Source organism: Hibiscus syriacus, unplaced genomic scaffold, assembly GCF_006381635.1.
Source record: "Hibiscus syriacus cultivar Baekdansim isolate YM2019G1 unplaced genomic scaffold, ASM638163v2 tig00111832_pilon, whole genome shotgun sequence".
Taxonomy (NCBI): domain Eukaryota; kingdom Viridiplantae; phylum Streptophyta; class Magnoliopsida; order Malvales; family Malvaceae; genus Hibiscus; species Hibiscus syriacus.
Window position 1 is genome coordinate 922336 of NW_024063190.1, and position 20992 is coordinate 943327.

Here is a 20992-nt window from a genome sequence, read left to right on the forward strand (position 1 = left end):
CCCGAATCCAATTTTTTTTAAAAAAAACTACCCGATCAGATCAGGTCGAAACCCGTCGGATTCAGGTCCATGCACATCCCTAGGTATAGTTATAAATAAATAACGAGTGTCTATGTCACTGCCAAAAGCTAAACATTATTACTCAACTTAGTACCATTACTATTATTATAGATTTCAATATCTATAAATAATCGATCTATTTTCATATAATTAGATCGAATATTTATAAATATCAAATTTAGTTTTCAAAACGATACGTTTTGGCTAGGGTTTATCGGTAATTTACTGTAGGCCGTAATACCACGTGAGTAAAGATTTCCGACACCAAGCATTTGGTTGTAACGACCCAACAACTGATCACTCTACCTTGCTAATTATCAATTAATCGCAAAGCTTAATGGTTTATATTTATATTTAAAACATTAATAATATATAAATTATCAATAAAATAAAGAAATGACGTCATCCATTAAAACAAAAATAATTATTATATATTGTCTTAAAACAAATAATACTAACCATACATTAATGTGGTCCCTCACGCTGGCTAGTGACCTAATTTCCTTACCAAAAGATATGCAATTAATTTAATCAAAACTATCTGAAAAGGTCTTCCAATTGCCTACGAAATAGTTCAAAGCAGGGGGCGATTACATGACCGAGAGAATTAATTTGTCAAATAAAGCAACAATCAAAGGAGAAATTCTCGCTGAGAGGAAGAAGTGTGCACGTATAGATGCGCAATGAGTGTAGCCCCCGTTGTCGGGCTCTTCACATGGGAAAACTTCTGTCGGTCATCATTCACAATTTCCATCACCTAATCACACGTCTCATATCAGATCCGACCATGTATCACACAACAAATGGAATCCTACACATGTTTTAACCTATTTTAAAACAAAAGAACAGAGAAAAAGCTCCAGGCTTTAACAGTTGCAAACGCCAAGAGAATCCGAGTTCCCCTTGCAAATGAGGGTTGGAATTATTTTTCTTTATTATTATAATTTTCGTACCGTTTCTTTTGTTTCCACTAAATATTTTTTTTACTGGGGGAGGTAATCGCATGGGCCATCTAATCCATGGGTGGTGTTGAATAAAAGAGACTTGTTTGTTTCAGTAGTAGCTATGGTAAAATCCAAGGAAACTTTGGGGAAAATCAGGTGCAGTGCTTATATCTGAGATTGCTGATGCCAACATTCCACCATTCCCAATCTTACATTTGTCTTTGAAACTCTCTTAACCTTTGCCCTTCCTTTTCAGTTCTTTCATGTGGTCTCGTTTTCTGGTATTAAAACCCCCAAAATCCTGAACAGAAACCATTGAACCTGCAAATCTATCTGCCCCTGTTTTTATGCCTTGAAAGGAGTCATCTTTGTACATATTTTCTGTGTGTGACCTTATGAAGAAGGATCTGCGTTCACATTGGAGTTTAAGGTACTGTAAGTCTGTAATCTCCACTTTGGGTATCCTTAAATTTTGGAACTTTGTGTTAAAATAGAGCCAAAAGGGTACCCGAATAATTTATCTTTTTTTTCTTGGATTTTTGCATGTTGATTGATTTTCAGATTGCTTACTATATATAGGAAGACGATGGCTGGCAATGGGATGTTATACCCAATTATTGGATTTGCTTCGTGTATGGCTTTTATTTATATGTCTTTTGGTGATTTGAAGCTTAGTAGTTTCCCAAGGGAACGGGGATTAAATTTTGTGGAAAGGAATGGGACTCAGTTCTTTTTAGATGGGAAACCACTGTACGTTAATGGCTGGAATTCTTACTGGTTAATGTCCCATTCTGTGGAGGAAAATACTAGACCTAAGGTCAGTGCAATGCTTCAAGCTGGTGCAAGGATGGGCCTCACTGTTTGTAGAACCTGGGCCTTTAATGACGGTGGCTATAATGCTCTCCAGATTTCCCCAGGACAATTTGATGAGCGAGTTTTCAAGGTATTTGTTAGAGATTAGGGTTTTTCTTTTTCTTTTGTAAATTTTGATATCTACATTACAAATTACCATCTATATATAATCTCAATCCTATATGATTTGGGTGTTCATTGCAAGCGCGATTTCGGTTTCAAGTTTACAAGAGATTTACAATGTGCATATTGAAGATGTAGATTATTGCAGAGTTGCTAATCTAAACTAGGATTGTCTTGAACAGAAATATGATAGGGCTCACTAAAACTGTAATCTAGAAAGTTGGAAATGAAGGAGAATAGCAGGATAAGCTATTCGGATTTCAATTTGCTTCTATTTCTAGGCTGGTTGATTAGAAATCTGTCAAAAATCGTTGAATAATCAACTGAGTTGTGTTCTCGAATGTCGGTTAGTATGATTGTAGATTACATTTTCTCAGTTATTGTTATTTATGTTGACGAATATCGGTCTTTCCAGGCCTTGGACTATGTCATTGCAGAAGCAAGGCAACATGGAGTCAGGCTGCTTCTGAGCTTAGTAAATAACTTGCAACCATATGGTGGAAAGACGCAGTATGTCAACTGGGCGTGGCAAGAAGGCATTGGTTTGAGTTCTTCTAATGATTCCTTCTTTTATGATCCATCAATCCGCAAATACTTCAAGAATTACGTCCTGGTATCTCGTTGTCTATCTAAGTTTTCACTAATCTTATTTTCTCATATTTGAATAATGAGAATTTTCTTCCCCTGCATCACGAAGCATGTGTATCACTGCATATCTTCTGTGAATTGCTCCTGCAGTGCTGACATTACATTGTTGAAATAGATAAATCTTAATGTTCAAAGACGAACCCGATGCTGCAAATGTCGCATCAACTTGTTTATTAATTTAGTGCTTACTGTATATAGCCCCTTAAACAACAAGTACAAGGCGTTTCGCCTGTTGATGGCAAACACAAAAGTCACTTGCAACAATTTGATTGTGAAAGAGAACTGAAAGTGAAAGGAATGTGTTGTTACTCTGTATGAAGTGTTATGCTTTCCTTTTTCTTTTTCTTCTTTGGACAGAAGGGAAGTGCATAGGATAGTTCCATTTATCTTTCTTTTCTTAAAAAAAAACAAGGGGTTATGTTGCCTGATTTCTTCATTTTGTAAATGCAAAAATATTATTCATCATTTATGCATTGCTACGAGCTTGAGCGTATTAGGCAGAATGGCACAAGTATGATTCTTTCCGGGTGCTGGCCAATAAGTTGGAAAACAGTATCTTTCCGGGTTCTTCTTTCGACCGATGTAGACCTCATTACAAACTTTTAAGAAACATGACAATGTAGTTTCTTCTTACAATGCTCTTTTTCTATTGAAGGATGATAATTTCAAAAATGCTTTTCTAAGGTGAAATGAAGTCTCATAGTGATGTATTTCTTTCTCCCAGACTGTCCTCACCAGGAAGAACACCATCACTGGAATTGAATATCGGAATGATCCCGCCATCTTTGCTTGGGAGTTGATCAATGAACCCCGTTGCATGACCGATCCTTCTGGGGATACTCTTCAAGTAAGTTATGAGATCAGACCGTACACATGTTCTTTTAAGCACCAATTCTGCATAATCTTAGACCAATTATACTTAGATGAATGCGACTGTGTTGTGCAACATGTTCATATTTCAGAAAACGGGTTTTATATGTTGTATGTGTTCATCTCAAAGAGCGAGGTTTTTACTTTCTTCCAAGATTCATCGTTTTGTATCTTAAGGTGAGTTCAATTTTACGGCCATCCATTGCAGGATTGGTTAGAAGAGATGTCCGCTTTCATAAAATCAATCGACAAAAACCATCTATTGACCATCGGCTTAGAAGGATTTTATGGTCCAAAAAGCCCCAAGAAGAAAACTGTGAATCCGGAAGAGTGGGCCTCACTCCTTGGGTCTGATTTTATGCACAACTCGAACATTACGCATGTTGATTTTGCCTCTGTTCATATATACGCAGACCAATGGTAAGCAATATTGACCACTCTTCATGAAATTCTATCAGTATGTATGTAAAATATCTTTTGCATGATACAGAATGAAGCCTAATCATTTTCAAGTAGGCACTGCTGTGTCTTCAATAAGCATTTTCTCTAATCTTTTTCCATACCCTCTTTGATAGGTTTCATCATCTTGGGTTCGAAGAAAAACGGAACTACGTTTCCAAGTGGATGCGGTCGCACATTGAAGATTGCGACAAGGAACTGAAGAAGCCAGTTATGTTCACCGAGTACGGCTTGTCGGACCAGAATAAAGACTACCAGCCATCCCAAAGAGAGTTGTTTTATAGAACCATTCTGGACATCATTTATAAATCTGCAAAGAAGAAATGGTCTGGGGCAGGTGCCTTAGTCTGGCAATACTTTGTTGAAGGGATGGTGGAATACAGCGATGATTTCGGGATCGTACCGTGGGAGTCCCCTCCTATTTACAAACTGACCGTAGAACACTCGTGCAGATTGGCTAGAATCCATGGACTTGTTGAAGAAAACAAAAACCTCAAACAACTGTGTTCCAAGAGAAAGTGAAGACAGTACAATCAGAAAATTTGATTCTTTCTGACAAAGTAGTTTGTGCGAGGTATAAAAAGTTTATTGTATCCTTTCTTTTTTCCTCATATCCATACAAATTACTATATGGTTAAGTAGATATGCAGATATATATGGTACACGATTGCAAGTTTGCTGCCAAATTTTCCTAGCAGCTGTGAACTATCTTCAATGATTCTGATTCTGGGTTCATGTTAGAAATATGAATGAATCCAATTTAATTGTGGGTTTCAAGTAGAAATATGAATGAATCCAGTATTATTTTATTGCTAAAAACTCTCTTAGTTGTACCCAACTGCAAAGTTTACAAATCAAGGAGGGATCACATATGAAGATTAGCATTTTCGAGCTGCTTCACCATTGATGAACGCCTCTGAGACTAAACATAAGTAAAATTAGGATGTATTTATCAACCACGCTTTGCCAATCTCGGAGAACACCTTGTTCTTGTCTCTGTTTCACTCGGCTGCAACTCGTCTTTACCATTCTTCAATCCCTTTACAATCCTCCTCCTCTTCTTCTTCTTCTTCATCACTTCGGACTCAACATTAACCACCTCCACAATCTTCATCACATCATTGCCGATGCCATCATTGAAACTCCTCTCTTTACTCGTTTTACCGCTGTCATTATCATCGGCCACTCTCTCAAAATCATATCCCAATTTCCTCACAGCACCTTTCCTCGACGTAGATGTCATCTTCGTTTCTCTCTTCACCACCATCTCATCGCCATCGTCATTAAGGTCGAAGAATCTCTTCCTCTTGACGGCGAGTGGAGCAGGAGGGGGGAACACCGAAGCATCCCTATTGATTTTATTAAGAATCAGATCATCATCCTTGTCGTCAAGGAGCTTCTCGCGCTGGGCTTTCAGTCTCTTAACGTTGCCTTCGATCCGCCCTTGGAGACGGAGACGCTTGAAACTGAGACCGCCCATGGACCAATGCGCTTCATTGGCCCAGGACAGCAGCGGATCAAGAACCGGAACCGGAGGATCCACGCGTTCGGAGTTGAACTGGGTCTACGTATAGATACGCGGCCGATGGAGACTGCTGCCGTAGAACTTGCCTGGACCGAGAGGAACAACCATGGTTTGGAGATCAGAAACTTGAAATCTTTTGTGGAATAGCTTTCGACTCGCGAAATGATTGAAATAAAATTTAGAAATGGAATGAATTGTGAGATCGGTTTGGTGGGGTTTTATTAACAGATCGTCTGTCGGGTGAAATTAGCGGGAAACGTCTGGTTTGGCGCCCAAAGTTAGCACCACCTTCATATGCGAAGTTTTCGGTAGGTAAGTGGTAGGGGTGAGTAAAATTTAATTGGGTAAACTATGCGAAGGGTTTTTTTTTAAATGATCGGTTTTGGTTATTAATTTAAAAATTAAGGATACGTCATCTCTAACGTTATTGATCCGTTTAATTTATCAATCATCCTTTAACCCTTTAATGAAAGTATTACGTGGTAATTAAAAAATAATAAATAAATCCACGTAAGTCATCAACTGTAAATGACATGAAACATAAATTTATTAAATATTAAAAATTTTCTAAAACCCTCGTGTCTTTTTCTTCTTCTTTACGACCTCAGCTAGAAAAAAAAAATCAAATGACTCAATACCCAGAGCTGCAAAAGTTTCTTGATTCATTTTATATAGCTAAACTCTTAAAGACAATCTCGAATAGCAGAGCAAGCGTCACCGTGGTCTTCGTCTCGTGAAACAGTGGTGATAAGTCCAATGGGGAGTGATTTGTTGGTTTTTAAACATAACGTATGCTTGCAACTTGTTCTAAAGGGTGGAGACTCTCCTATTGGGTTTCGTGTCAGTGTGGTGAATTGCACGGAATTGGAAATGGAAGGTTGGGAAGTGACGTTGCGTTGGTAGATGACGGCGCTAACAACGATGAAATGAAGCTTGTGGCCGTGGGGATGGTAGATAAGCCATAGGTTAAGTGCTTTGACTCCTAATAAAAGGAGGAAAATGAAAAGGCGTGAGCCACAAGAACGGCCTCCGCCTCACCCGTAGCTTTGTTTTAGTGGCTTTGTTTACTTTCTTTTGACATTTCGTCTTTCGGGTTTTCTTAGTCTTTCGTGGAAATCAAAGACATTTGTAGTGCAAAACGAATGGAAAGTAAAAAAAAAAAAAAAGTATTTTAGGTGGTGAATGGTGATTGATCAGTCGAATGACAAATTCGAAAAGAAAGAAAGAAATAATATATTATCTTTTACGTGTAAGAAATGGAACAAAACAATGGAGGATTGGGTCCTTGGATGACTCCTTGATAGTTATTAAAGTTATCGATTTCTCAATCTCCCTAATTAGTTCATTTAATCTTAAATTTAATTTAATCATTTTTAATTTTTGTCAAATACGATTATTTAATTGATCAAATATTCTTTAATTTTTAGGTAAATGTTAATTTTATGATACGAGCAGGAGCTTAGACCCCATGTAAATGAGTCCATCATGATCGTCTATGTCTAGGCACACCAGTTTAAAATAAGAAAATAAGATATTTAATATGACCAATTTTGTAATTTTCATATCATTTCATCTCGAACTATATTTCGTTAAATTATTTTTCCTAATGACGTATAGATTATGCATTATCAGTACTTGTTTTAGTCAATTTGAATTTAAAATAATTAAATTTTATAAACTATAAAATATTTGTATTGAGATAACGATAATCTTATATTGATTACCTCAATTAACATGCGCTATAAACAATTTTATATTTTTCTTATTAGACACGTGCTACTTATTTTTCAAAAGCTAATGAATCTGAACTTTTACCACAAATTTTTTGTACTAATTGTTTAAATTTTAAAATAATTATCAACTTTTACTATAAATATATATATATATATATATATATATATATATATATATATCCCTAAACCAACTCTTAATGGAAGTGTTATTTCGTTACAAAAGTTTTATTTTCAAGTTCGGGGTTAAGCTTGCATATTTTAAATATTCTTTTTTATAGGTTAAAATAATTAAATATATTATAATTCGTAATTTTCTTAACCTCTTATAATGTATAAACACCATGTAACGGAGTTATTTGGACATAACATCTATAGAAAAAAGAGAATAATATTTCTTTATATCATTGAAATTATTCGATAGATGTTATAATTTTAATTTTAAATTTTTTATTCAGGATTGTCCAGCATTTTTCACCCTTTGGGCAAAGGATCAGGTAAGTTTTGGGCTTACATTAAAAGCCATCCAGCGTTCAGTAATGCACGCAAAGATGATGATTCAGGTTAAAAATTTCTTGCTAGTTTATAATTGTTTATTGTTATCGTTTCATTTAAATGCACGACGGCGGGGATAGCTCAGTTGGGAGAGCGTCAGACTGAAGATCTGAAGGTCGCGTGTTCGATCCACGCTCACCGCAATATTAATTTAGCTTTTTTAAATTTGGGCTCTCTTTTCATGGGTTTCCCCTTCTGTTCTCCCTCCTCCTGGGCTATCTTCTATTGGGCTTTCTCAATTATATTCGCTTTGTGAAAAGCCCTGCTCTTCCTGTAATTATATACTCCTATATACTAAGGTTGCGCCCTATTAAATGGTATAAAATTAACTGTTAGTGATTAAAATAAAAAAAAAAGAAATTATCTTAAGTACAATTGAAGAAATAATTAAGTGATTGAAATTAAAATTAGGAATAGATGGATGACCAAATAGGATAATTTATACAATTTAATTAAGAATTACGTATGTTTTTCTGCCACTAGCTTTTTATTAAGTTTTCCCTCTTTATAGAAAATATCTTTTGCTTTTTACGATTGAGTTGAAAATATCAATTTTTTTTAAGTATAGACGATATTAAGTGATTTAATTGATCACATCATCAAACTAATAAAAATATTTTTATGATAAAAAATTATTAAATTATAAATCAATTTGTTAGAGTGTATGGATTTTACTAAAATTATTATTATATCTAGGGGTGTTCATTCGGTTAATTCGGTGGCCGAACCGACCGAACTACCATTTTCGAATTAACCGAACTTTTTTTTTTCTTTAACCGTTAACCGAACCGAATTTTTTTTCGAAAATATTAATCGAACCGAATAAATTTCGGTTAATTCGGTTAATTTTCGAATTAACCGAATTTTTTTAAAATTTTCTAATTTATATAAAAATTAAATATTTTATAATTCAAAAAAACAGTTTATAATTAATTTAAATAATATATATAAAATAAAAATTTTATATAAATTTTTAATTAATTAATATTGATTTAGGTTTAAAAGTTATTGAATCTTAAATTATTAATTGGGTTTTAAATGGTTTGGGCTGAGTCCATATGTTATATATAATATATTAAATATTTTTTAATTCAAAAAATAGTTTACAATTAATTTAAAAAATATATAATTATAAAATATAAATTTTATATAAATTTTTTAATTAATTAATATTGATTTAGGTTTAAAAGTTATTGGATCTTAAATTATTAATTGGATTTAAATGGTTTGGGCTGAGCCCATATGTTATATATAATATATTTAAAATTTAAAATTTATTTCGGTTAATTCGGTTAATTCGGTTAATTAACCGATTTCGAACCGAATTAACCGTTAACCGAATATCCAAAAAAACCTTAACCGTTCCCCGATCGAACTAATTCGGTGGCCGACCGAATTAACCGAATTAATTCGGTTCGGTTGGTTAATTCGGTTAAAACCGAATTTTGAACACCCCTAATTATATCATATGTTATAATCATTTTTATTAATAAAATGATAAAATTTAATAGTTGATGACCAAAATCAAAATAAAAATAAAACGTAATATTGAATATGATTTTAAAAAGCAATTGAGTAACTAAAACATAAAACGTGAATAGATGGGTGGCCAAATTGTTAGTTTACCCAGATTGTAAATAGAATCATGTACGGTTTTGTCACTCTAGCTTACTTTTTTTTTTAATTAGGTTTTCCCCTCTCTATAGAAATTGTTTGTTTGCTTTTTCCGAGTGAGTGGGAAAGATCAGTCTTTTCCTTTTCCTTTTTTTTTTTGTACGAATCTTCGTGCCGACGACGCTTCGATCTCCAATCGACTTAAACCGAACCAGGTTCTTTCTCTTTTAACATTTCTTTAATTAACCCAAACAATTATATATGATTTTTTTACCGTGAGCTTTACCGTATGACTAAGTGTGTTGGAGTGGATGTAATTTGGTTTTCGTTGCTTTTTGATCAATGATCTTTTGACTTTGATTGACGGCTTTTGATCGGAATTCCCCGTGTGCGTGTGTCTCTCTTACTAAATGAGCTACGAATGAAATTCTTTATATGGATTTTTTAAAGTCTGTTTGGTTGCTAGGAAAATTCTCTCCACGGGGAAAAAAGTGGACGTCTTTACTCTCTGTTCAAAGAGAGAAGCTGAAATAAATTGGTAGCAAAAGAAGTTTTTGCTAACTTCCTTTCGCTTTCTTGTCATATTTATCTGCAGCCAAGAAGAGCCATGGGTCAAGTTTTGTTTGTTTCGATTTGCCAAATTGATTTCATTTATATTATTTGTTTCTTTCGTGTATACTAAAGAAAAAGCTTCCATGTAATATTTTTGCATGCAAATGTTGTTTCGTCTTTTGGTATTTTTAATGATTTGATCGGAGTTTTCTTGTTCTTTTCAAACTGAAAGAGTTAAAATCTGCTAGTGAAGGTTGGTTACAGCATTTTGCACGATAAACTTCTTGAGAATTTTTTTCTATGCATGAAGCTTGAGGCAAAGCTATCATTCTGTTTTTTTTTTCAATCTCTAAAGAATGCTTAAAACATATGTTGAGGATAAGTTCTTGTCACTGTCAATTTTCCAGTTTTATACAATTGTATTAGACTATTTGGAGCCTCGTGATATGGAACTCTTTTAAGTTTTCACTTAAATATTTTGCTTGAACTATATGTTAAGGAACCAATCTTCTTGTATAGATTATTCTTTCTGATGCAATGGATATTGAACAAGTTGAAGATTTGACAACGGTTTTGATGATTCTGAGAAAGCTGGAATGAACAGCAAGGGAAAGACTATGATATGCTGTGACAAGAAGTGGGAAGACGATGTGAAGGTATGTTTTTACATTTTCAAATAGAAACTTCGATTTTCCTTGGCACAACTTTAACTTTATTTCACCAGCTGGCCTGTAATTGCATTTACTATTTTTTTTTCCGGATTCTTCTGCTAGTGATCAGGGAAATTCTGTCAGTATAGGAGGGTCTGAGGATAGTAACAATCCTTTCAAGAGTTCTACTGCACCATCAATCAATTCGAATAATATCAATAGTTCTAACTCTGATTTTTTCTATGCTGATGATGAGGACTGAGGACTATGCTGATGATGTCTCTGATTATGGTGGCAATGATGATTTCTTATATGAAGATGACTATTCAATTATGCAATCCAATTTTGATAATGCGGATCTTCCTCCTGGGGTAGAGGTTTCAATTCCATGGTTGAAGGACTCTGTTCTGCTTCCTTCCCTGGGCAAGCAAGCCACGACATCAAATTTGGCTGATGGCGAACTAAAGCCAGCTTCTACCTATACTTCAACAGTCCCCAGAGAGTCAAGGTCTGATTGCAAAGAAGGAAATGAAGAAAATGGGGATATGCAAAGTTTCTCAGTTTCAAACATTTCGATGTTGTGGATGATTTCTCAGACCATCATTACAGAGATATAAACTCATCAAGAGGGGTGAGTATGCATCTTGTTTCTCTGTCATGCTAAATTTTTCATTGTTAATATAATATGATTTTTGCACTTTCTATTGTTAGCAACCAAAGGAGTGGGTGAAGCAAATACAAGAGGAGTGGAAGATTCTGGAAAAGGACTTACCAGGTGAGTTCTGATATATGGATACATTTTATGAAATCATGTGTCATTATCATAGTAATTGGATAAGTAATTAATTTTTGCTCATTATATTACTTTTATCAAGTGCTAAGAACTGCCATAACTGAAATTATATGAACATTCCTCAACTGAATAACATCTTTAAAATTATGCATATCAAACTGTGTAGGACAGCTGCATTGATTTCTGAAATTTGTAACTTCTTATCATGAAAATTGCTACTTTTGCTTCGTAACACCTGGAGTTATTTTGTTTGAATGGCTCATGCTCCCTCTCCCCGTTCTTCTACAGAAACTATATACGTGAGAGTTTACGAAGGAAGGATGGATCTCTTAAGGGCTATCATTTTAGGACCTGCTGGTACTCCATACCACGATGGCCTTTTTGTTTTTGAGTGTTTCTTCCCTTCAAAATATCCCCATGAACCACCGGTATGTTTAGTGTGTATCTGTGCACTTCCCAAAAAATATTTGTTCATGTTAAGAGTATTGTTTAAACTTATTTACGGTGCTTAAGTGATGTGTGGTAATTTATTGTCAGATGGTTTATTACTACTCTGGTGGTCTCCGGTTAAATCCAAATTTATACAAATGTGGTAAAGTATGTCTGAGCCTTTTGGGCACCTGGCCTGGAGACGAGAATGAGATGTGGGTTCCAGGGCATTCAACCATGCTACAAGTATTGGTTTCAATACAAGCTCTTATTTTGAATGCTAGACCTTTCTTTAACGAACCTGGGTATGAAAGTTCGTATCTTGGGGATGAAGGTGAGAAGAAGTCCAGGAAGTACAATGAGGAAGTATTTATTCTATCATTAAAGACGATGATTTACACGCTAAGAAAACCACCAAAGGTATCTTTCAATATCTAGTTTATCCATTAATTTTCTCCTATCTCAGTATCTATTTTAATCTTTATTGCCCATCTGCCTTTGTTCATTCATGTTTGTTAAATATAATAGTTTTACTGTCCTTTTTATGCTGTTGCACTGCAAGGTTTTTTTTTCTATGCACAATGTTCTGTTAATTTTACACTCTCTTGACATTTTTCGTCCTGATCGAATCAGTCATGTTTTCTCTGCAGCATTTTGAGGATTTTGTTACTGGTCATTTTCGCAACTGTGCACATGACATCCTCGTGGCATGTCAAGCATATGGAGAGGGTGCTACAATAGGCTCGGTTGTGGTTAAAGACGGTGTTCTAGACCCTAACAAAATTCTACAGGGTAGTTCTGAAGAATTTAAAGGAACAATACCGAAGATGATCAATGTGGTGGCAAGAGAGTTTGTTAAAAACGGATCAACAAATTGCAAGCAGTTTCAGGCTAGCTGAAGCTGATAGATCTAAATAAAATGTAGGATGGGATGTGTTAAGCCATTATAGAAGCTAATATAGAGCTGTTTAGTATATACCTTCTGGTGAAACGCAATTTTGTCGAACTTGGTTATGACTACTTTTGGTATATAATCTTGAAATTCTCTTAAGATATAGACGGAAAATACAAACTCGGTGATTGACCATTGAAACAATACATCAAGATGACGCCTTACATGTGGAGCTTTGGGGTATAAGGGATGGCCTCACCGTTGCGTGGATAGAGGAAATCGTTGCATTGAGGTGGAAACCGATAATAGTAAAGCTGCCCGCATTCTCAACTCCCCGCACCAACCCAACGATGTTACCATTGTTCAAGGAATCCGCCAGCTTCTAAAGCTTCAGTGGTCTGTGAAATTATCTCATATCAGTCGTGCTGTTAACGCTGTCGCTGATTCGATCACGAAGATGGGTCGGTCGAGTGATTTGGGGCACGCAGTGCTGAGGCACCCCCCGCCTGGTACACAACGTCTCCTTGCCAAAGATATGGAGACAAGCATCTCCTGCTAGTTTGCTGCCTCGCAGCCCTCCTTTTGTAATAAAAAATATTTTTTATTGAAAATTTTTTATCTTAAAATTTTATAAATTTATCTTCCCTTGGTACATTTGGAGCTTTTAAATAAAAGGAAAAAGACGCTTTACAACTCACCTGTAATTTTTTCCATAAAAAATAACGTAAAATTTGTATTTTTATTGGTCTCACAAATATTCCCTAACAGACTGAATAAATGGATAAAAGGAAGGTAACGTGAGAATGAAGAAATGCTGTATTTCAGACAAAAGAATAAGAAATATTGTGCCATCTCTCAACAAAGTACAATGCTATACTGGCTATCAACAACGCTACACAATATCAGTTCTTGGGAAAAGTTAAAAAACGTAGAATCGATGTTCCCCCGCAAAATTCGAGGGAATACACAAAACGAAGAAGCTTAATTACAATAAGATTAAACAAATCTGATGGACCTGGCCATTTTTGAACATTATATATCAGTATGATGGCAATCACAGTCGAACTAACGGCATGGCAGCAGGCATCATCTCCTCTCTCATTCAAGAATCTACCACAAATCAACTCTGGTTTTAAATGGTCTCGCTATGAATACCTACCTGCAGAATATAATGCCAAGAAACCATTAGCAATTAGCAATCCATGACACTTCTTAAGTGTTCACTGTTCGATTAAAATGTTCCAAGATCAACAAGAAGCATTTAAAAATCCAAATGAATGGCCTTACGTGCTGCAGGTTCGTGTCTTCTATAAAAACATGGCATGGAAACAGCTTCGGCAAGCACCCAAGCTACATGGGAATACTCCCAAAGCTCCCCTACTTCTAAGCCACGACAATTCAATCAGGCAATGGACTAAGAAACTAGGAAGACAGACAAAGACATTCTACATCAAGGCTCGAAAGGACTCCAGCTAAAATTTGTCTGATTCTAGCTTTTTCTACAGCTTGGTATTCAAATCAGAAACTAAGGTACTTCTATATTCTAACATAAATTGTTAAAAAAAAAAACAACAGATTTCAACTGGAAATTCATTAGTTTGAAATGGTCTTAAAACACAGCAAGGAGAGCTTCACCAAGTACCAATGTATAATTGCAGCAATAGCTGCATTGTAACTGTGATAATGGAAAATAGAAACTTCATATGGCAATCAGAAAATAGACAGGTCAGGTTATAAAATGCGATATTATGTATGTTTCCAGCGATACTGAACTGAGAATGACCAGAGAGTCATTACATGCCAAGCTTGTTGCTTGTTTTGGACTCCGAACTTCATCAAAAATGTATAAGGATGGACGGACCAACAACCAAATCAAAGCCTTCAAGGACAAAATACATCTCAAAATGGAATGCAAAGCACAATTGCATCAATCAAATGATTTACTAGACCCAAAAGGTAAAGTAGCAAGAGCTACAAAACTTTGGCATTCATGGCAATAATTCATAAACCACCATCCTCCAATTTCTATCACCCAATAATATATAAACATTATCTGCAGCCTGCTGCATGACAAGTCAAATTCAAAACAAAATTCAACAGAGCTTAGGAGCAGCATGAACCAACCTAACCACAACTTATCCCAACAGATGAAGCTAAGAAGCTGCCTATGAATACCTGAAACCAAAAGGAGAAAGGAAAAATAAAAGGATGGCACATGCGATAGCAAAAGCATAAAAACTTCATGGTCCACAACGGGATCAACTTACCTAAAAGAAACAGAATAAATCCCATAGCATCTAATATCGTTATGATGCAGGAAATTAGCACCAAAGCAGAAAGAAACAATTGAATGGAATTCAGAGTTTTAAAGACAGTTGTGTACAAGAAAGTGACAAATTATGGACAGAAAAAGAAATTACTGTCTCACTTGGGAAATAAATAAAAAAATCAGAAAGAAAAAACAAAACCTAAGCATAAGCATAACCAAACAGCATTATGCTAAAGTATAACTCTACCCACAAACCAAATAACCTCATAGCATTTAAACTACTAAATAAATGAATAGTCAGGTATCGGAGTAATTTTAATCTATGTCCAGCCAATAGAAACCATAAAAGAGACAATAGCCGGTAAATTACCTCAAAATACTAGTCGCTGGATTTTTTCCCAGTAACAATCTGGAAAATCCTCAGGCCCCTGCTAAATGCTTCATTAAATAAGATCCTCGTCTGCATTGACTGAAACCCAGGCATCCAAGACAAAAATGCAAGTGGGATCATAACAAGAACTCCAAACATTATATCATATAGCCGAGCTACAGAAACCACAGAATCCCAAAGCCGTGTGGACTCCAGAAATGGTCGAAGTACTTGAGCAATTGACAAAAGTCCCCAGCCAGTGGGAATAAAAGCCAATAAACTGGTGAAAATGTCAACAAATCTGAAGGCCGTAAACTCAAGCAGTGCAATAATAACAAGTATTCCAAGAATGACGACCAGGAACTGAACCATCCGAAAATATATATGTTCCTTAGCAGCGTATTTGTCCCGAGCATATGAGATTACCAGATAAACTCCAAATGCCATGAAAATGTAGATCCAAGACAGCAAGTAAACAGCAATACTGGTACTATGAGCAGCAATACCCAATTGGAATACAATCCCATACTGGAAAAAGAAAAATCGAAGGTCTAATATTATCTCCAGTAACTTTCCCCAGAGGCCAGTTGTCCTTAGATGATCCTGCTCCTCATACCACCACTTCTCCCAGCTTTGTTCAGCCTTTGAAAACACACCACCACGGTACCAAATCCAGCCCATAAATTCATCAAAGTCATAAACAGTCTTTAACCAATCAAAACCAGAAGGATTGAATATAAAGGGGGCCATAAGCCAGGACAGAACCAGAAACCAACTTGAGATAGTTAAGGCTATGTAAACAAATGTGGCCTTAGCTACAGGGCTGTGAGATGCATAAACTATGAGTATGAGACCAAGCTCAACAGCCTTTATAAAATGGCTACGTGCATAGAGTCTATAATTTTCTGCAAAACTCTTGTGCTGAACAACAAAACCACGGCCAGTAGCACGATACTTTGCACCACCATGAAGGACAGTCCGGCCAAAGTAGTGAGTACGGGTTCCCATGGAGAAGGTGTAGAAAACAGATGAAAGCTGAAGCTGCATTGTCAAGAAATCCCAGACAGCTTGAAGGAATCCATGCTCAAGGGAATTCTCCACTATCATTGGTAGAGCAGTGAAAAGACCAAGTTGGATGATGAACTGTTGATTTAAGATGGCACCAAGTGCTCTATTGTTGTCACTGCTGCTAGCCAAAGCAGAATTCTCAACACCACTAAGAGCTAGATAAAGTCTTCCCCACAGAAAAGCATATACAGTGAGAATGACCATCATTGTATTGAAGAAGAATCCCACGGTAGTATAAAAGAATGACAGCATCCTAAAGAAGTCCAGTCTATGACCCAGTCGATAAACATCTCTGCTGAGAACTTGCTCACCATTCCCACTGGCAACCTTGGCTTCAAACATAGATATTTGATTCAGCCCAACATCCCTTCCTTTGCCAACCTGGATGTATTCGTGATGTGTGACATTGCCTCCTCGCAAAGTGCAATTAAAGCCAGCGAAAATGTCCTCACTGATATTAATTACTCTGGAAGCTTTACTGATCCCCCCCGAGTCAAAAACCAAAACCTGTCAAAGACATCTGGATGGCCATAATGCATTCGGATTTTCAAAGGATTTGCCAAGACACGTTGTCCCAAAGTGACAAAACTTGTTTCTTGAGCTGACATAAACCAAGCAAGTGATGAAACAGAACCAGTAAAAATGTGCTCCCGGACTCCTAAGATAGTTGGCTTTCGTATACCATAGTTGTACTTGTATTCCTCCAAGAGATTGCGCATTTTCAGTGCCTCCTCAAAATAGTTGTCTTGGTTCATGTCAATAGTTTGAACAGCATCACCACGGGTGAAGATAAGGGCATGGTTTTGGTTTTCTGGCTTGCCCTCTCCAAGCTTCAGTGGTCCAGGCAATTTGACCCGATAGATCTCCACCTCCTTCTCTAATTGCTGATCATACTTGACAAGAACAGAGAAATACTCTTTCTCATCCCTCCCGGTTGAAACTTCATCAACATAAGCAACTCGGAGAGCTTCATGCTGTTTCATCAGATACAGGATTTCCTCAGCATGCGGATCCTTTTTGGCCTTCTGAGCCCCATAAATCTGGCAAGCAACCACATATGTGTATTTCATTAAACACGTGCCTTGCTCATGGCCCTTGAATAGCAGACCCAGAGAACTACTTGCTCTGCTTAAACTCCTAGAAGGAGAACCCCTAGAGTTGAAACTATCCAAGCCACCATCTCTCCGCATAGAACCAAGTTCTCGTGCCCCTTCTCTAATATCCATTTCTGATGCAGAATCAAGGAAAGCCAGCATCTTCAGAGCTCTATAATAGTACATCATTCCTCTGACAGTGCGTGAAAGTGTCTGACCTCTATAAGATGCCCAATACCTCAGATCTCTCATCTTGGTTGTCCATATCTCATCATCCTTTACCATTCCTTCCCGTCGCATTCTTTCCATGAAATTTTTCCACTCATCGTCATATATGGTCTGCAAATAATAAAGGATCGAAATCCCATCTTCATTCTCAGTTCGGAGCTGTTCTCTGTTATATAGCACCTCTTCATTGTAGTAAGGAGTGAGGACACTAAAAGCCATCATCTTCTCTACTTGGGGAGCATGAGGCATGTTCATAAAGAGCGAATTGCTAAAGAAAGCAATTCTTCGCCTAGCCTCAAGATTAACTGGAATATTCTGCATAGAATCCCTGGAGGTAAGAATTGTGTGCAATCGCCTAACTTGCCGATAGAACTTATCATCACTGGAGTCAGGTAACTTAATAGCATTTTCAAACAGCAACCCAGCCATGGCAGCAGGGTCACGAGGAGCCAATCCATCCTCCCTCAGCTGTTCAATGTTCCTTTTGTCTTTGAAAAAATCACGGACAGCAATCTCGTAAAGCGCCTGCAAAGTATTAACCACCTGAGTCACATCCTTCTTGGGTTTAGTCAAAATATCAACAAGTTTTATCAACTTCATATGAAGCTGGGGTAGAGCAGTCATTCTAAAGGTCTTGGTGAACTTTTCGATCTCAACAGAATGATCAATTTCTTGGAACAAATAAGTGAGGATCGAATGCTCTTCAGACTGGACACTGAGAATTGCAAGCATCATGTGCTTGATACTGTCATACGCTTCGATAACTGCACAACGTCTATACTCATTCTTGCATATTTTATACCAAAGCCACTTATCAGGAGCATCAACCAACTCTTTTGCCTGGCTGAGAGCGAGCAACAGCTCGTTACATAGCAAAAAACATGGCCAGCGAACAACCCGAACATTCCAAGAATTCGGAGGCAGCTCTAGCAGCTCAACTTCATGATCAGAGATGATATCTTCTTCCCTGAAAATGGTAATTATCTCATTCCATATCAGAGCAAACTTGTGAGCCTCAACCTGGTTTGATTCAAGCTTCTTGAATGGACGCCCAAGCCCATATCTCAGCTTCAACCGGTGGATAGCATCATTAAATTTGCTCCTGAATGTTCCTCTCGCATTCAATAACTGCTCTTCAGGCATCAGATTGAACTGAATTGCACTCGCAAAGAACTGAAACCTCAGCTTCAACTGTTGAATGTTCCTAATCTCACCTAAGTGCTGGAGTAACCCCACTCCTGCTCCCACAAACGAGGAATAGATTGAATACCAAATCTGAATATCCATCAAGTAAATAAAGACCACAGGCAACCACAATAAACCAACAGCGAATCTGTTACTTCCACCAAAAAACTCGTGCCACTCATACTCCACGCTAATATTCGGCATTAGTTTGGAAGGCCTGACCATTGGTTTGATCTGTAAGAAATAACTAAAGGCAAATTTTGTAGCTAACACCAGTACCCAGAACAGGGTATACTTAACATTATCAAGTAGCCCTTCCCTCAATCCCCGACCAACGAAACTCTTACTCTGGAACCACCAAAACAACAGATCAAAGATCTTCCAATTCCTCTGCTCAATGAAGTTCCTAATCCAAGGAATCACAAATAAAGTCAATGCCAATAACTCAGGTAACACATAAACAAAGGCTATTTGCAAAAAGAGGCGCACCCTCCTATCAGCCTCAGCAGTCCACCTTCTACCATGGTTATTCTGCCAGATCCTTGCATAACAAACCGCGAAAATCACGATCCATGCAGCAGAAACCACCACTTTTAACACCATCCTAATGCCAAGACCCAATGTTTCTCTCGACACACGGCTATACTGCATCCCTGCATCTAATAAAGCCTGCAAAAACCTCATCGCACTCCATGTAATAAACAGTGTCAAAATCTTAACCCGACAATTTCTAATTGACAATGCTTGCCACGGATAATCCCTCTCTTCCCAAGCCACAATAATCGCCGCCTGAAGAAACAAAAACAGCATCACCCAAAGCCTATCAAAACTTCTGTAAAGATTCCAAAACGATCTTTGCTCAACAAACCCAGTTTTCCCAATATGCTTACTCTTATTGGAAGTAACAAAAAAATTACTGCCCACATCAATCGGCCACTTGAGTTTCTGAAAACATCTCTTACTCCAAAAATACTCATTCAAATCATCATAATTCCTCCAAGCAGTATGCGGTGCTGTTCCGTTCTTGCTGCTCTCAACTTCAGCCCTTACAGTCTCGTATATGGGCTTCACCACGCAGTTCAAAAACGCGTTTTCTCCGGATAACGACGGCATAACGGGCTGACCAGTGTTCTCATCGATGTATTCTTCTAGAATCTTGTTCAACTCCATGGCCATGTGGTGGAAGATGTAGCAGATGCATTCGGGCATGAACCGAAGATTCGCTGATTCGCCCCATATCAACAAATAAAGACCCACATAAAGTAACTCACGCCGGTGATCAGAGCTAGATCGGCTGCTATCAGAGATCCATATGTTGGATTTCTTGCCTAAGTAAGAGCACCAACTAGTGTAGTTTTTGAGAAGCTTACGGCGGAATCTACGGAGGACGCTAGCGTCGAGGGTGTCGATGTTTTCCGGCGGAGGAGTCAACCGCATCTGAGCGTTGGCCAAGTGGAGCACAAGGTGTTCCCTCTGGTTCCTAACGTTGTCGTGTTGGAAACCAAAGGAGAGAGCAAGCCAGTCCAGGAGGTCCATGGAAGGTTGCCATTGAGCGTAAGGAGGCTTCCGTAGATCTCCCACGGCGCGTAGAGCGGCGGCAGCGGCGCGTACTTCGGGGAAACGGAGGGATGGGTGGTCGGCGAGCAAGTTGTGGACTGGGATTATGTTGTAGGGCTCGTCTTCCGGCGGCACCCTTCCTGGCGGACCCGACTGAGTGCCGGGGCGGTAACGGAGAGACATCGCATTAAATCGAAAAGAAAAACTGGAATTAGGGAGTTTGAACTTTGAAGGAAGTTGTAGCCGCTTTGGATTTTTATTTTTATTTTTATTTTTATTTCCTTTTTCTTGGGGGGGGGGCGGAATAGGGGATTGGGAGGGTTTCTTACGCGTTTAACCCTTTTTTATAATTATTTACTTTTGGTGGTGAATATTTTTGCAGCATTAACCGATAGGGCTTTTCTTGTCCTTTTCCCTTCTCTCTTCCGGATATTTCCTTTTTGGAGGTCATGGGAATTTTGATTTTCAAAGAAAACACATTTGCATATATATTTTATTTATGCTATGAGTGACAATAGGTTTGTT

The 20992-nt window shown here is 37.4% G+C and overlaps 3 protein-coding genes, 2 non-coding genes and 1 pseudogene across 6 annotated transcripts; 3 read left to right on the forward strand and 3 right to left on the reverse strand.

Moving 5' to 3' along the window:
• The first annotated feature begins 885 nt into the window (after window positions 1-885).
• LOC120171275 (mannan endo-1,4-beta-mannosidase 2-like) lies at window positions 886-4720 on the forward strand. 2 transcript variants are annotated; one of them, XM_039179003.1, is made up of 6 exons: window positions 886-1434; window positions 1566-1947; window positions 2395-2592; window positions 3352-3474; window positions 3706-3917; window positions 4073-4720. In XM_039179003.1, the coding sequence occupies exons 1-6, from the start codon at window positions 1400-1402 to the stop codon at window positions 4476-4478; spliced, it is 1356 nt and encodes a 451-aa protein (XP_039034934.1). In that variant the 5' UTR covers window positions 886-1399; the 3' UTR covers window positions 4479-4720. The 2 variants fall into 2 exon arrangements, with proteins under 2 accessions (XP_039034934.1, XP_039034935.1); XM_039179004.1 differs by having other exon boundaries at window positions 888-1434; window positions 1584-1947.
• Window positions 4721-4796: 76 nt separating this feature from the next.
• On the reverse strand, window positions 4797-5692 carry LOC120171276. The gene is made up of 2 exons (XM_039179005.1): window positions 5018-5692; window positions 4797-4978 (listed from the first exon to the last, which is right to left on the reverse strand). Exons 1-2 carry the CDS (start codon window positions 5434-5436, stop codon window positions 4909-4911), a joined length of 489 nt encoding a protein of 162 aa, XP_039034936.1. The 5' UTR covers window positions 5437-5692; the 3' UTR covers window positions 4797-4908.
• Window positions 5693-7836: 2144 nt separating this feature from the next.
• TRNAF-GAA lies at window positions 7837-7909 on the forward strand. The gene has a single exon. It is a non-coding gene; the product is annotated as a tRNA-Phe (tRNA).
• Window positions 7910-10528: 2619 nt separating this feature from the next.
• Window positions 10529-13152, forward strand: LOC120171301 (putative ubiquitin-conjugating enzyme E2 38). Its single transcript, XM_039179020.1, has 7 exons — window positions 10529-10588; window positions 10732-11009; window positions 11117-11213; window positions 11294-11357; window positions 11664-11803; window positions 11913-12224; window positions 12455-13152. The coding sequence occupies exons 1-7, from the start codon at window positions 10529-10531 to the stop codon at window positions 12701-12703; spliced, it is 1200 nt and encodes a 399-aa protein (XP_039034951.1). The 3' UTR covers window positions 12704-13152.
• A 400-nt stretch (window positions 13153-13552) lies between these two features.
• On the reverse strand, window positions 13553-20725 carry LOC120171270 (annotated as a pseudogene).
• Window positions 17617-17697, reverse strand: LOC120171352. Its single transcript, XR_005520871.1, has one exon. It is a non-coding gene; the product is annotated as a small nucleolar RNA J33 (small nucleolar RNA).
• Window positions 20726-20992: the final 267 nt, after the last annotated feature.

Bases quoted from the DNA above. Each gene is read 5' to 3' on its own strand.
- LOC120171275 (XM_039179003.1), top strand. From the start codon at position 1,400: ATGAAGAAGGATCTGCGTTCACATTGGAGTTTAAG. The intron at 1,435-1,565 runs GTACTGTAAGTC...ATTGATTTTCAG, and splicing joins CGTTCACATTGGAGTTTAAG to ATTGCTTACTATATATAGGA. The intron at 2,593-3,351 runs GTATCTCGTTGT...TCTTTCTCCCAG, and splicing joins ACTTCAAGAATTACGTCCTG to ACTGTCCTCACCAGGAAGAA.
- LOC120171276 (XM_039179005.1), bottom strand. From the start codon at position 5,436: ATGGGCGGTCTCAGTTTCAAGCGTCTCCGTCTCCAAGGGCGGATCGAA. The intron at 4,979-5,017 runs GAAGAGGAGGAG...GAAGAATGGTAA, and splicing joins GAAGTGATGAAGAAGAAGAA to AGACGAGTTGCAGCCGAGTG.
- LOC120171301 (XM_039179020.1), top strand. From the start codon at position 10,529: ATGAACAGCAAGGGAAAGACTATGATATGCTGTGACAAGAAGTGGGAA. The intron at 11,214-11,293 runs GTGAGTATGCAT...TTCTATTGTTAG, and splicing joins ATATAAACTCATCAAGAGGG to CAACCAAAGGAGTGGGTGAA. The intron at 11,804-11,912 runs GTATGTTTAGTG...ATTTATTGTCAG, and splicing joins AATATCCCCATGAACCACCG to ATGGTTTATTACTACTCTGG.